The 15,920-nt window shown below is 48.4% G+C and overlaps 1 protein-coding gene across 1 annotated transcript in view; it reads right to left on the bottom strand.

Moving 5' to 3' along the window:
* LOC135400172 (uncharacterized) overlaps positions 1-15,920 on the bottom strand; it is a 69,936-nt gene that overhangs the window by 46,752 nt on the left and 7,264 nt on the right. The window contains exons 2-3 of the mRNA XM_064631911.1: positions 13,381-13,455; positions 2,192-2,284 (exon numbers count right to left, since the gene is read on the bottom strand). Coding sequence (XP_064487981.1) covers positions 2,192-2,284; positions 13,381-13,455 — 168 coding nt within the window. The remainder of the gene's footprint in view (positions 1-2,191; positions 2,285-13,380; positions 13,456-15,920) is intronic.

The following is a 15,920-nucleotide window of genomic DNA, read 5'->3' as shown; positions in this document are numbered from 1 at the left end:
CCGTCAAGGCATTCCTGGTGAGGGATATGTCCTGCGAATGATATGCAACCCTGGGTATATTCGCCCTGTGAGCAACGGAGTGCGTCGAACTTGATGCACTAAAATGCTGTATAAAGCTATTTTATACAAATAAATAAAGTTAAAATCCGGTCGGGTTGGTGATCCATACTAAAAGCGAGAGAAAAAAAAAATGCTATGGGGCAACGAAAAGGGCAAAGGACGAGACAAACACAGCACTGTAGTGCCAAGCGAAGACTTTTATTTGTGAAACATCCCCCTTTCATAACAGAACAACCCTCTCCCCTTCCTTCTCCTGTCGAAAATCCCAGAACTGCCGAGCCGCGCACCTAGGTCACCAGAAAGTTCATCACCTTATCGTAATCTTGACGTTAGGAAGTAGTGCCTTGCACCCAACACACGTGGCCAAATGTTCCCCCAAGGTAAATGATGAAAGACGGAAGTCACTGAAAAGGTCAGCCAACTGCAGGACTCGAACCCACATCTTCTGGATTACCGGTCCAGGGCTCTACCAATGGAGCTAAGCTAACACAGCTCCCCAGCGACTTTCAATGGCGCCTCATCAGAAGGGACAAACCAGCCACTCTCTCCCACTCATCCGCCTTTCACTCTTACTCTAGACAGGAAACACACAGCGCGAAAACAACAACCACAGGAGGAAACATAAGACACACACGGGCGCTAACTCCAACTAAACTTTACTGCACTGAAGGGTGCACAGCTACATTACCAATTACCAACTAGCCCAACAAAGCATTTTGTTCACTCTTACCTTTTTGCTAACTCATACACACATTCATACGACGGTATCGACGCAAGCGGCATCAGTTGAAGTCCATTGGAAGTCGCTAGAGAGCTGTGCTAGTTTAGCCTAGCTTGACATAAAATTCTAGTGCATGATAAGTCCCTTGATGTCCCGAAAGCCTGTATTTCCTGTTTAATCGTCATTATAATCCCAGAACATTACCCTCGACAACACTATACGCAGACTGTGCGCGCAAGGGCCGTTTGGAGACGGACGTTACCTGGTTTTATTCCCCCGTGAGATTTTCCATCGGTTGAGAATCACTGCTGTAGAGAGTTTCCGTACTCTCTCACACACAATTTTTTTCTCTCTTTAAATGCATTTCTTCCTGGTCACAGCGACAGGGTAATTCCGCTGTGCACGCCAAGAGGACGTTCCAGCTAAATAAGAAAATATTTTCTTTTTAAATATATACGTATATCACTTTTTCCGAGGTGAAATCAATTACAATACAGCATATGCTGAAGGGCACTCATTAGGATGGCAGTAGCACACTCCTAAGGCAAAGTCTTAATCACTTTAATCACTTTTAATAATTAACCCAGCAAGAAAAATCTGGTCCCTTCGGTCACCTGATGCCGGAGCCGTTTTCCGAACAAAAATCCGTTCGAGAGATCGTCCGCAAAAAAAAAAAAAAAACGTGAAAGAACACGTTTTTTTTTCAGTGTTTTGTTCATTACGCATCTTCAGAGATGCGTCTTTCCTTCACCTCCAGTGTGAGAGGGTGAAGGAGCAGAATGCCGCCTCGTGCGTAGAAGATGAGCTTTCACTTGCGGAAACAAAACAAAAACAAAATGTATCGGGTGACCCTAGCGGAACTGCCCTTATCTTGGGTTGCGTTTTCTGTTCTCTTTTAACCTTCTTCCAGGACGCAAGAGGCGATAGGGTGCCCTTTCACTCTCTCACATTGTGGTTGGAGGACAGTCGTGTCTCCGAAGATGCACAACAAAGAAAATAAAGAAAAAAATGGTGTTCCTTCACGATTTCTTGTTTTTTTTGTCGGACGATCTATCGAGCGGATTTTTGTTCTGAAAACGGCTCCGGTATCAGGTGACCGAAGAGATAGATCATTGTTGTCATTGCGACAACTTCGTAGCTTTTATAACTAAAAAGTTCATTATTGAAAGTTAATTAAGACATTGCTTAGGAGTTTGTTCATGCCCTCCTGAGGGGTGCCCTGCAGCATACGCTATATTGCAATTGTTTTCATCTCGGAAAAAAGTTATGTATATATTTTCTAATAAGTATGTTCGCATTTAGCTGGGACTCCCTGTATATACTTCAATGCATCACTGTTAAGCACAGTATCTACTACGAAGTAACGTTTGAAAGGTTGTATTCTATCGTGTACTCAAACGTGCAACTTACATGGGAGAATGGATGAGCCTGGAAAGGCATGTTGGTCCCACCGGTGGACGTAATGTACCTTGACTGAGGGCGGCAAGCGGAGTCATCGAAGTCCTATAACGTACAAATATATGTCAAATTCACGTAATTTTGGTAGAACATATACAACCCCTTTCTTTCGTTTTCTTTTTAGTTGTTATTGTTGTTGTTGTGAGGATGATATGATTAACCTAAATGATTCGCGCTAATTTCACTCAGCAGACTAATTTAATGCCGTGATACGATTGAACGTCCAAAATGTTGTTCTCTGTACTTAATTTAGGAATACGTAGCGGTTTTTCACAGGTAGAAACGGTAGGCGGGTGAAACGTTCAGCTTGGTCACATGCCAGGAGAATGCGTCACCAGAAATTGCGTTTAATGCTGACAACAGGTATCAACACTAATTAAAGATGAAAAAGCGGCGTTATAGAGGTACTAAAGAAAGTAAGAAAGTCTAAAAGCGCAAACGCACTATATTCTGAATGATGGAAAGGAAGCCCGACCGATATTGGAATAGACGTACAAGTACAGATGAATAGACGTGTACGTCTATTCCTTGTCTCCCTTCCATCACGTGCAACCTGCTACCCGTCCTCGGTAGCTCAGTCCGTAGCTCACTGGTTTGCCGAGCTCAAGATCGCGGGTTCGATCCCGGCCGAGAGCGGCAGCAATGGGGGGAGGTAAACATTGCTTCCAGCACCGTGCGTCGGAGATCTCCGGCACACGTCAAAAGAACCCCAGGTGGTCCAAATTATCCGCAGTTCTATACCGTGCGGCGCGTGCAACATGTCGCCACACTGCGCAGACAAACCTAACGTGTAACATCACGGTATCCTTATTACCCTGAATCTGACCTCCCCTTCATATCTTGAATACTTATCGTACGAAGTCGAGATCAATAACAATATGGGTAAACTGAACATTGCCTCCGGCAATGTTTGTCGAAGGTTTCCGGCGCACAGCGCAAGATCCCGGGGCATCGAAATGATCCCGTACTCGTAGCCCGCTCCGCGTGCAGCGCGTCGCCACACAAATATTGGCAGACTAAGCTTACACTCCTAAAACAGATATCGACTGCATAACAGGTCCTTTCCCAACCATCATCAAAATGACATCGTTCTATCCGTTGATTTGTCGACAACGGGAAGCGTACGGCTTTATGTGACACTTACGCAGTAACGTTTCCTCAGACGCTTTCACACATATGTCGGCACAGTTTCCTCAGAAGTCGGCCCAGGGCGTCAGTCGTGACGTTGACCGCATCTGTGAGGCCGATAACGGCGAGCCGTTTCACCAGCACCATCGCCATCACAACCGTAATGTTAAAATTACACTAGAAGGCACCAGAGCGCAATTATTTCTCCTCGCAAAATTAAAAAAAAAACATTGTTACCTTGACACGAGCACAAAAGGAACTAGAGTAAACTGATACGTCGTTAGTGATGTATGAGCGAAAGAAGCCACAACTGACGCTTTATCCCTCTCCTATACGCAAGAAGCTCGAAAATGAGGAAAGGCCCTCCGATTGGTCCGCGCAAACGATCCATCCAATCATCGAGAGAGGTCGTTAAGTTGAAACCAATCTGTGCCTCATCCGGCATTTTGGGAGGGATAAAGGCCAACCTTCATGGAGCGAATTTTTTCGAACGAAGTTCGCGCGGCAGACTACCACGCGCGTTCCGCCCACAGTTGTACGCCGTCACCAGCTCCATGGGACGGAAAACTAGCGGACGGCGTCGGAAAGTCAAGCCCTGATGTCACTGTTGTCAGAATACAAGGTGAAAGCTGCTCAGTTCATCAGTTGCTCGAAAAATTGCATTTATTGTCACAAATTTTTCAACTAAATCCATCAACTGCCTAAAAAAGCGTGCCCGTAACGTACCGAAGGGCACATTCACTACTACGAAAGGAAAACATGTTTCTTAGCAGAGAATGCCTGGCGTTCTTGCAATGTAGTATAGGCGAAACAGCGAGATGATTGATTGGTTCATCTGCAGTTGACGCTTCCGGAATCGCAGACACTTGGCGAAAGTATCTGGCATGGGTGGATCGCCGGCGAACTCTCACATTTTTGACGCCTCGCTCAGGGCGTCCGACGCTGAGCGAAGTTCGCAGCTTTTTCGCTCTACATTCGCTACATGGATATTGGCCTTAACGCGCGTGTTGCAGTTTCATTTCGTTCAGCTCATAAATCCCGAAAGACGCAGCGGATGAATTCCGCTCCTTTTCTGTTGGTGTCAAGGTAGCGACATCAGCAAAGGGAAACTTTGTCACTTTAGTGTCCCTTTAATAGTCGAGTTGTCTCGCCTATTCGGGACATCGGATGTGATCTTTCTGTTTAATGATCCGTTATGCCACGAGCTTCTCTTTTAAGAGTGCACGTGTAAACGTACCGTTACTTGTAGTTGAAAGGTAGAAAATCCAGCGAACCAATAAAGAAACGTGAACAGATACTTTTCGTTAATAATTATCAAGAGCCTCATCCTTTATTTATTTATTTTTTTCAAAATCCGAGTTTTTGCGGCGAAGCAACTGTGCCTATGAGCGGCATACAGTCGTGGAGAGAGGACAAGGAGTGGGGGTATCTTGTGCTGGCTTCAGGGGGAACTGTACAGATATTCGACTGGAAAGTCTTCGGAAAACCCAGGGAAAACCTCAGACAACACAGCCGGTGCCGGGAAACAAACCCGCGTCACCTCCCAGTCTCGACATGGAAGGCGATCGTTCTAACCGCTACGCCATGCGAGCTGGTTGACTTCAATATCGTCGGCTTTCCCTCTGGGCCCCCCATTCTTCCTGACCCACAGTGCGCACAGCGGGAAGAAATCTATGGTTAACCGTGTATTCACACGGACGACATCCCCAGGGGAGATCCTAGTGGAACGAAAAGCGAAAACAATGCTCACAGAGTCGAAGTCCCGTCCCATCCCATGTTACGTGCAGAGTTCATACGGCGCCATTCATAGCAGACGACACTTGGCAGACGACACCGTCAGCGTCTTTCCCTGTCGTCTGCTACGGAATATCTTGTGGCTGTGTCGCAGGATACCCTACGGTTAGCAGTCTACGTGAAGACACGACGTTGAGTGCTCGCGCTCACGTGACAGCAGAAAGCTATGACCTTTTTTTTTTTTTTCATTCTCCGCTCTATTCTGGGGAATGTGCTTCGTGTGAATACAGAGTATGGCTCCCAGGAATAAACGTCTTTGATGATGCCAGTACTTTAAGTGGGGCCGTGATCAGCGCTCCCTTCTAGCCGTTCACGCGGTCTTGGTGAGGCCTACTGTACGTGCTTTGCAGCCTTCCAGTCTTGCACAGATTTTCCACAACGTCATTCAATACTCTTCGCGCCCTATTTGCCAGAAGCCTTTGCCGCTGCTTTGGAGTTCTCAGAATGTCTGAAACACGGCAAGCCCTGGCTGAACCTGGTGAACTCCCGGTGGACGTTCTCCGTGAGCGTGAAGTGGCTCGGCACTTCCTACGCTTGCGTGCGCGTCAACCACTTCCCTCGGGAAAATTCGATACCGTGCTGAAAGCGATTTCCATCGAGTTGGGCAGAGGACACGCCGCCGGACAAGGCGTCACACCGACCCCCTGATTCCTTCCTGTGCCACTCACCTTCCTCGGTGGGTGGTACGGGTGGCAACCGACCAGCTGGAACGAAGAGGTCAGGTTCCCCCACAAGTTTTTCGAGCCCGTTTTTATGCTCTGGTAGACGCGAAGTTTCCTACCTCTGCCGCAGCATACACCGATGGCGCTCAGCCTCGAAATGGCAAGTCCGCATCGGCATTCGTCATCCCAACCGAAGGCGTAGTGGAAGGCGGTCGCCTTTCTCATTAAACCTCCTCCACAGCTGCGGAACTCTATGCCATACCTTTCATTCTGCAGCATGTCGTTGATCTTATCCCGCGGGAATGGGTTGTGTTCACTGAATCTATGTCTACGCTGCTAGCAATTGAAAATTCTAGCATCCGATGCTTATCCGCCCAGTTGGTAATGGATGTGTTAATGGCTTACAACCTCGTCTACGAAGCAGGGCACAGGCTGGTTCTCCAGTGATGGATTCAAGCCCATTGCGCCTCGATGTGGCTTTTACAGCGCGGTGGGGATACCGCTTGAGACAAGTTGACTCTCCACACTGCTGTCACTGCTCATTTTAACAGTTGCAATCTACTTCTGGACATAGTCCAATGGTTCAATACAAGTTGTTGAGGAAGATGACACAATGACGTCACTACGCACCATCCTCGTGATCGCGCTTGAGCGAGGGTTTTCATTCCACTTCAGTTTGTTGCATTAAACGGACATCTCTTCTGTCACCTCTCCTGGCTTTATTCCACATCTGGTGCCGAAACCCGGGAGGCGATTTTGTGCAAGGATTACTGAATGCCATAGGTTGTCATGGATAACTTGGAACGACTGAAGAAGATGCGAGCTTCCAGCCGAGCGACTGTGACGCGTATCATCAACGATTTGAAGACCCTCATAGCTACATCGCCCCACGATCCTGCTCAGCTTACTGCGAAGCTTACGTTTCTCGAAACAAAAGCATCAACCTTGACTCAGCTCAACCAAGAGATCCAGGCCCTTATCGACGAAGCATCTTTGGAAGCAGAATGCGAGGCCTGCGATCAGTACTCGGAATCTATTATCACTATCTCGGTGTCACGAGACTGGCATCCGCTCAGGTCGGCGGTGCTCCACAGCTTTCGTCTGCTATATCTCAAGGCGTGGGCCCTCCTGCAGACTGCGTCAAATTGCCGAAGTTGCCGATTGACTCCTTTTCTGGTGAGCTGTCTCAGTGGCAAGGTTTCTGGGATCAGTTTCGTGTCAGTATTCATGAGAACCCCAGACTTTCTAACGTCACCAAGTTCAAATATTTGATCTCACTCATCACCGGACCCGCTGCTCGAGCGATAGAGGGGCTATCACTCAGGGACGAGAACTACGTTACGGCCGTCGATATCCTCAAGGCACGGTTTGGCAAGACTGAGCTTTTGGTGAGCGACCACTTGGATTCTTTGTTCGACTTGCCTCCTGTGAAGTCTATTGATGATATGAGAAGTTTGAGAAAGTTCCATGAAGCTGTTACGGTTCGAATTCGGAATCTTCAGAGTCTGGGTGTATCACGAAGCCAATATTCGATTACCATTTTCCGGACAATTCTTCGGAAGATACCTTCACCACTTGAGTTGGAATACTACCGTGTGAACAGAACCGACTCTGCAACCGCCTCGGCAGCCGCGTCGACGGCCGATGATCTGTCATCACTTTTGAATTTCCTTGAAAAAGAAATTGAGTTTCGAGAACGGGTCCGCAGGCCGACAGCTTCGTCTAAGGAGGATACTGCTGATCGCCGCAAGACACCCCTTTACCCTTCTGCTGCTTCTTTAGCAGCCAGCGCGACGGCAGCGGTGTGTGTACTCTGCAAGTCTAAGGAGCATTCGCTAGAAGCTTGTACAGCCCCACTCAGCGTAGCGGACAAGAGGAGCCTATTGCCTATTGCGCGTGCTTTCTGTGTGGCAAGCGGTCACATTTGTCGAAGGATTGTCGCGTCTGCTACAGACTTCGTTGCCAAAATTGCAATAGGCGGCATCTCACACAGTTGTGTCTGGAGGGCCTTTCCGCTTCGTCGTCCAATGTCGCTGTTACTCCAGACATCGTTACGACATCTCCTGCTCCGTCGTCGAGCGCGGCAGTGGTTCAGGACATCGTCACGACCATGTCCTCTGCCCCACATGCTCCCAAAGTGCAGCCTGAACGGGAAATTCTTTTGCAAACAGCAAAGGTATGGGTACAGGGCGAGAATGGCCAACGACGCCTGGTGCGAGTTCTGCTCGATGGCTGCAGCCAGCGCAGTTTTATCCGCAAGGATATTTCGGCCAAGATTGGATGCACTGCGTTGCGTACTGAGGACTTGCATATTCACACCCTTGGAAATGTCGCTCCCTCCCGTACTACATACCGTTGCGTACAAGTAGTACTGTGTAGCCAATTCGCTTCTCCTGACCGGGACCCTGCAGTTACGATCGAGGCACTTGAATACGAGCAAATATGTTCGAACAAGCTACCAGCCCTTAATGAAGATCTCTCAAGGCAGCTGAAAACCATGGGTCTTGACATTGCTGACGAACCCACGAAAGCCATCTGTGACGTTTCGCTGTTAATCGGCAGTGATTTTTACTGGAAGATCGTCACCGGCGCTTCCGTTCGGTTATCAGAACAGCTGGTAGCTGTTGAAACTCTTTTCGGGTGGACGCTACAAGGCCTGTCTGCGAACGCCTCCAAGCAAGACGGTTCTATTGGAGTAATGCAGATTGGGGTACAATCTGGAGACACCGTCAGCGATATTGACTTCCAGCTGCGTGCTTTCTGGGAACTAGAGCATATGGGCATTGTCCACCGCGAAGAGTCTAACCCAGATGACGACACTGTGCTCCAGCGATTTCGTTCCTCGGCATCGTTCGAAGATGGTCGGTACGTAGTACGTCTGCCATGGGATGAAGAGAAACTGCATTCGCTGGGTGACAACAAGGCCTTAGCAGTGCAGCGCCTCCAGGCCATCACAAAGAAGTTGTTGCGGGACGAGTCACTGCTACAGGAGTACGATCAGACTATACGGGAGTATTTGAATAATGGTCATGCAGAGCGCGTTACAGACCCTGAAGTCAATTCGGGACCGGTCTACTACATGCCGCATCACGCTGTAATTAGAAGAGACCGGGAAACCACCAAAGTCCGCATCGTCTTCGATGCTTCATCGAAGGCATCTGGTTGCGTTTCGCTTAGTGAAGCTCTCCATTCTGGACCTAATCTGAACCCGGATGTGCTGGAGCTACTCTTGCGCTTCCGCACTTACCCGGTAGCCCTTATAGCAGACGTGGAGAAGGCTTTTCTACAAATTGTATTGGATAAGCACGACCGGGACTGTTTAAGATTTTTCTGGTACGCTTCAACCCCCCACGTGAAAGAGCCTTTACCTCCATTAGAGACGCCCATTCGTCTTGGCGGCAACACTCAGACAGCACTTGCATTCGGCCGCAGGCTCTCACCCTGAAACGGCCCCGTTGCTTGCCAGTAACTTCTACGTCGCCGATCTTGTTGTCGGGGCGGACACTGTTGAACACGCTGCATCTCTCTACTGTGAAGCTAAAGCCATTTTGCAAGAAGGCGGAATGAAATTAGTTAAGTGGTCTACCAATGATTCTACTCTGCAAGCCAGGTTTGAAGCTGATCGTGTCGCGCCTGCGAAGAGCGCAATCATGAAGAAAGTCCTCGGTCTGTCCTGGGACACTGATTCCGACGAGGTGTTGTACTCGTTGAAGTCATTTTTCGAGTTCCTCGAGAAACGTTCTGATACCAAGCGTTACGTTCTGCAAGCGGTATCTCGTGTATACGACCCCTTAGGGTACATCGCTCCTTATGTCATCACCGCTAAGATACTGCTTCAGCGTCTGTGGCTCGCAAAGCTGTCATGGGATGAAAAGCTCCCGGAGGAGTTGCTGCATGTTTGGCACAAGTGGTGCAATGAAGCGCATACACTTTCTCGTATCAGGATTCCGCGAAGATTCATTGCTACGATGGCTTTTTCTACGGCGGCAAAGACATTGCATGTCTTTTGCGATGCCAGCACGCAAGCCTATGGCGCTGTCATCTACCTCGTATCATGCAACAGCACCGGGCATGCGGAAGCAACACTTGTGCTCGCGAAGACTAGAGTAGCCCCGACGAAGACAACTTCATTGCCACGGCTCGAATTGATGGGCGCAATCTTAGCCGCGAGTCTTTCCAGCTTCGTGACAAACGCCGTATCGCTTCGTGAGGCAAGAGTCCTCTTTTGGACAGACTCAGAGATTACTCTGCACTGGATTTATGGGGCACCCACTACATGAAAGCCGTTTGTGGCGCATAGAGTCGCAGAGATTCAGTCGATTACGTCTCCTGACCAATGGAGACACTGTCCGGGACGGGACAATCCCGCTGATCTTCTTACAAAGGGAACGTCTTGTCTTCACATCGTGGACAGTCCTTGCTGGTGGAACGGACCGGAGTGGTTGTGTGACAAGACTGCGTGGCCTCCCGCTTGGCACACGCCCACCGAAGTTTCGCCTGATGTACACCACGAAGCAAGACGTGTACACGTTTGCCTCGGTCACGCTACCGTGAAGAGTCCCCCTTTTGAGGTACTCAACTACAGTTCATTTTCTAGGCTGCTGTGTGTCACAGCGTGGGTACAGAGGTTCTTACACAACTCTCGTTGTCAGCAAACCAACAAAACGGGAGCTCTAACTACCACAGAAGTAGAAGCTGCAAGGAGATACTGGATAGTGGTGGCACAGCAGCAGTCTTTCGGCCATCAACCTACCGAGCATAAGTCTCTACAGAATACATCCGTCTTCCGCGACGAGCATGGTATACTGCGCATGAAGGGCCGCCTGCAGTATGGAGGATACGCAGATTCACTTAAGCACCCCATAATCATCCCTACGGATCACCCACTCACTGCTTTGCTAGTGATGAGCACGCATACAAGGCTTCTCCACACAGGTGTTCAAGAGACTCTAGCCGAACTCAGAGAAGAATATTGGGTCATTAGAGGTCGACAGGTCGTCAAAAGAGTCCTCCATCAGTGTCTTGTTTGTAAACGCGCCAAGGCTCGCGTCTGTACTGAGCCAATGGCCCCTTTGCCGCGCGATCGGGTATCTCCCTCACCACCATTTGAGGTAATTGGCACGGATTATGCAGGACCACTTTATTACAAGTCATCCACTGGTGGAGCATGCAAGTCCTACATACTCATTTTTACATGCGCCATTCACCTTGAGCTCACGAGGTCAATGTCGGCCGAGGATTTCATGCAAGCGTTCAAAAGATTCATCGCGAGACGTGGCGTTCCGCTGAAGATCTATTCTGACAACTTCCTCACATTTAAACGTGTTCGCCGAGACCTCATCCTGGCACGTCTGTCCCAGGACTCGCAAGTCACCGGGCTCCTTACATCGAACCGAGTCACTTGGCGTTTCATTGCGGAGCGTGCTGCCTGGTGGGGAGGGTTTTGGGAAAGGTTGATCCGCAGCGTCAAGACCTCCCTCCGCAAGGTTTTGGGAAAGAGCACGCTGAGGTTCGAGGATTTAGCTACGGTTGTCACTCAGGTGGAAGCTGTCCTCAATTCGAGACCCCTCACCTACATCTCTGAAGATCCAAGCGACTCCGAAGCGCTTTCACCTGCTCACTTCTTGGTGGGGAAAAGACTCACAGCCCTTCCAGCACCCCGCCCATTGAATGCGGGCAACTCGACGTCGGGTGATCTCCGAAGACGCTGGGCCTACCAAGAAAACCTGACCGCCGTTCTTTGGGCGAAATGGACCAGGGAATACATCTTGTGCTTGCGATCGGCGAATATCTGTCCGCCATGCTCTTCGACTGGCATCAAGGTTGGGCATATCGTACTCCTCGCTAAAGAAAATGTATCCCGAGTAGCATGGCCTCTGGGTCGCGTCGAAGAGGTATTCGTCAGTGCAGACGGCAGAGTACGGTCATGCCGTGTAAGGTTGGCGGACGGGAGGATGTTAACCCGACCAATTCAGCTGCTTTACAGGCTGGAGGGCGACACTGCGTGAGCTTCGGAATTGTTTCGCGGGGGAGTGTGTTGAGGAAGATGACACAATGACGTCACTACGCACCATCCTCGTGATCGCGCTTGAGCGAGGGTTTTCATTCCACTTCAGTTTGTTGCATTAAACGGACATCTCTTCTGTCACCTCTGTGGCTCCTTGGCTTTATTCCACACAAGTATTTTAATACAAGTACAGAAGAGCCGAGGAGCAAGTGAACAAGGTGAAAGTTTTATCCCCACTTTTTTCTTTATCACATCACCATCAAGGTGAAAGTTTTCTGATTTTCCATGGCATTCAGATACTTTGAATTATTTCAAAACTTGATTATTTGAAATATTATTTATTTGATTATTTGATTTATATTTAATTATCGCCATGCTGCCTGTAAATAAGCTTTAAATACGGAAGAAACTGTGTACAGATTCACGTTTGTAAAAGTAAGCTGTAGTATAAAATTTATAATGATTAAAATTCGTTGCGTATTTACACAAACATTTACGAAGCTGCGACACGAAAACCCTTCAGTGCCATGAAAGTCGGTACCTTCGGCTGATTTCGTTGTCATGATTGAGCTCAGCCAGATTGAATAATTAACTAGTGCGGCACTTCATGAACCACAAAAGTTAGAAAAGAACGAAGAAAAGAAAAGAAACGTAGACCTGTGTTTAATTTCACCGTTTCTTCTTGTGCTTCATGCTTCTTTTTATCTACCAGGTTACCTACACAGAATCTATTCTTTCAGTTCATTCCTTAATAGTTATGCAAACCATCGCCCGCCGTGCAAGATGATATGAGATACACAGCCATTGGAGTTACGTATATTATGGTGTCTTAAGGGTGTCTGAGGTATCCTCTGGTGGCTTAAAGGAGCGCTAAAACGCAAAGACATCTTATTTTGAAATGAAAGTACGTGTTTCAATCAGTATAATGCGAGCAATGTTAGTTCCCACAGCGCTACGCTGTAGAAGAAAAACGCAGTGAAAACAGAGCAGTCTTTGGGGGCAACGAATGGGATCCATAGGAAGCGACGATTAACGGCATCCAACGAGACAACAGGACAAGCGCGTGCTTTACCTATCATGGCCGTGGGGATTTGGAACGGGTCCGATCGTAGTGTTCCGTATATGCGCGGCATGATGCGCACTGCTTCATTTTTCAATACCGACTCACTGCTCTACAGCTCTCGCAGATGTTCCACCGACAACATCCATTTTCACGTCCTTCGGACAGCGACGCCAGCCCGCTTCGCAACGTGCAACCATGTTTTTCGCTGGGACTGGCATGGGACTGGCATGGCGTGCACGCGCAGCATGCAATAAAAACACCGATGTACGAGCTGCAACGAGGCACAGTCGTTAGCGCCGAAGCAAGAAAGAGTCCTGTATATTTTTGATGGAAATCTGGTAACGGAATGAATCAAAGGTTTGAATTATGATAACAAGGAGAAAATTAACATAGCGTAGAACGTGATTGGAAGTGAACTTGTTATCGCATTCTAGTGAACCTTTTAGGGTGTGCTAAGAATGTCTTAAAAATAGTGGTTGCAACTTACGACACCGATGGCATCAAAATAAGCCTTGACGTAATGCAGCCCAAACTCTTCACTGCTGATGGCTGTTCCAGGGCTCTGCGTACAAGAGGTATATATATATACATATAATATTTAGAGGACTACATTAAAAAAAAGCTACCTGCCTAAGTACCTTCCTAAGGAACGCAATGGTGCAGTAAAAAAGCATGAGTTTGGGCAATAAAGAACGGTACTGCATCATTTACTTCACACAAAATAGGGAACGTATATAGTATACACCACAGACGTGGGAAAATTGAGAGGGAAAGGACGGCGAGGGACAGAGGGAAGACGGGTCAAGTACAGCACGAAGCAGAGTTAACTGGAACGCCGCTTCGACCGACGGAGCAAGAGGGGAGCCACCCTGGCGGCTTTTAGCAGAATTAAAGGGAGAGGGCGTTTCGACATTTCCATTCCAGTCGCAGGGGTGTTCGTTGTGGTGTGCCGAATAGCGCCCAATCAAGCTGGCGTTATCAAGGCTGCGCCTGTTTGTGTTTAGGACGGGCGATTGTGTCTGAAATAATGCGGAGAATCGACGTCATGGCACGCACCTGGAAACAGGTTGGCGCATGGGCACGCACCATCCGAAACGCTCATTGTGTGATCGAATGAAATGAATAACAATTTCTCTCTTTCGCAAAATTTACTGTGCTCAGAATAGAGGATGCGAAGAGGCTTTAAATAATTAACGATGGGAATCGCGAAACCATCGTAATGAGTTTTTAAATAATAATAAAACGATGCTTTCATGGTGTAGAATCTCGCGTTTCTCGGGAGTTTCTCGGAAAAACAACCAATTAGTGCAAACAAATATTTGTGTGCATGCTGGCACACAGTGCAGGGAGTCACCGTGAACGTTTGTTTTCTATTATTGGTGTAGTGAATGATGACCAGAGCTAGACAAATTCACCATGACCTTTGTCCTCACTTCAGTTTCCGTCAGCAGAGGTTCGTTTCGTACATAGACTGCACGTTCCCCAAATTTGCCTCTCCCACCTTTCGGAAATCGCATTTTGATTTTTTTTTGTCCCACATCAATCCTTTTTCTAAAAATTGTCCTCATCTCGATCACTTCACCTTAATTTTAATTTTGGCAGTTTGGGGAGGTGAGAGACGACAGGTTCGCACGTGCTAACCCGGCGCGCACCATCGGGATATCATCGATTCTTCGCAATCCCTCAGACAGGGTCGCCCAAAACAAACGAGCCCAGCGTTGATAACGCCAACCTGATTGCGCACCCCTTTATTTCTACTAAACGCCGCCAGGGTGGCTCCCCCTTGCTCCGCTGTTCGAAGTGGAGTTCCAGTTAACTCTGCTTCGAGCTGTACAACAAGGTCATCACAAGACTTCCACATAATGGTACTATATAATGGTACTATAAGCCAGATGGATATACACTGAGGGCACGCTAACAGAACTGCCCAAGCTTGGGTGTTGTTGCCGAGATAGGAATTACCTATCGAGTCGGTGGCACCGACAGAATGTGGGTCACCTGAAGATGGCGCATTGACCACTTGACGTCATAACGTCATCACGGGGTCGGCGATTCTGTCGAGAGAGAACGTGGTTAGGGGTGGTAAGTAGGGAGTCCACGTTACTCGTCGGGGGCGCTGCGGGCGTCGGAGATGTAGTGACCCCAGGGGTGATACAAGCCCGCCATTGTTGTACCTACCCTCAAGCGGGTGTCTACGGCAAAACTGCCTTCTTGTCCTGGTCGCACGTTATAGAAAACGTCATTTTGAGGTCACGTGACTTTGTTTACATGCCGTTTGCCGCCTGCCGCATATCTCCGTCGTTGCCAGCGTGAACTATGCGGTGCTTCTTCCGCAACGCAGTAGCTCGTTTCTCATTATTTTAAGTACATCGCATCGGCACAGTGAGTCGTAACGCGCGGTCGTCATCACATCTGTCTAAGTCTTCAACATTACGAGGCCTTATGTGCAAAACTGCGCGTTTTACTGCGAGATTATCGGATAAAAATAATTACCGTGATCGAAAGACATTCAAAACGTCGCGCAGAAACAACAACCGCATTGTTTACAAACGGTTTGGCCGCCGATCACGGGCGTAGCCATCTTTAAGGTCAGGTGTGCCTTTACGCTTGCTGTGACGTGCGACCAGGACCTGTCCAGGATGCATTGCGTTCGCCGAGAACGCTTTCGTCTACGGAGCGATACATTGGGTGCCATCCATGTGGGACTGACGGCGGCGGCAGGCGCAGCAGCGGATGCTGCCGATGCGAGCAGCGCATGGAGCGTACTAGCAAGGATGCTGTCGCGGTAAAAATAATACGGTGTAAAAATGGTGTAAATAGTGGTACGGTGTAAACACGCTGTAAAAATAATAACGGTGCTTTAGCGACACTCGAAGTGGCGCAGAGCATTTTAACTCTGATACGATACTTTTACTTTTGGCCAGTTAATAATGCGTTTGCAACTGCAGTATGGAGTAAGAGGATATAACGGCGCTGTTGATTTTGATACACATAGTTATTGCTGGTTTGCGTATAGTGGATGCTGAC

The sequence above is a fragment of the Ornithodoros turicata genome, chromosome 7 (assembly GCF_037126465.1).
Source record: "Ornithodoros turicata isolate Travis chromosome 7, ASM3712646v1, whole genome shotgun sequence".
In the NCBI taxonomy this organism is placed as follows: Eukaryota; Metazoa; Arthropoda; class Arachnida; order Ixodida; family Argasidae; genus Ornithodoros; species Ornithodoros turicata.
Note: the sequence above shows the minus strand (reverse complement) of the source record. Positions and strands in the feature narration are given on the sequence as shown.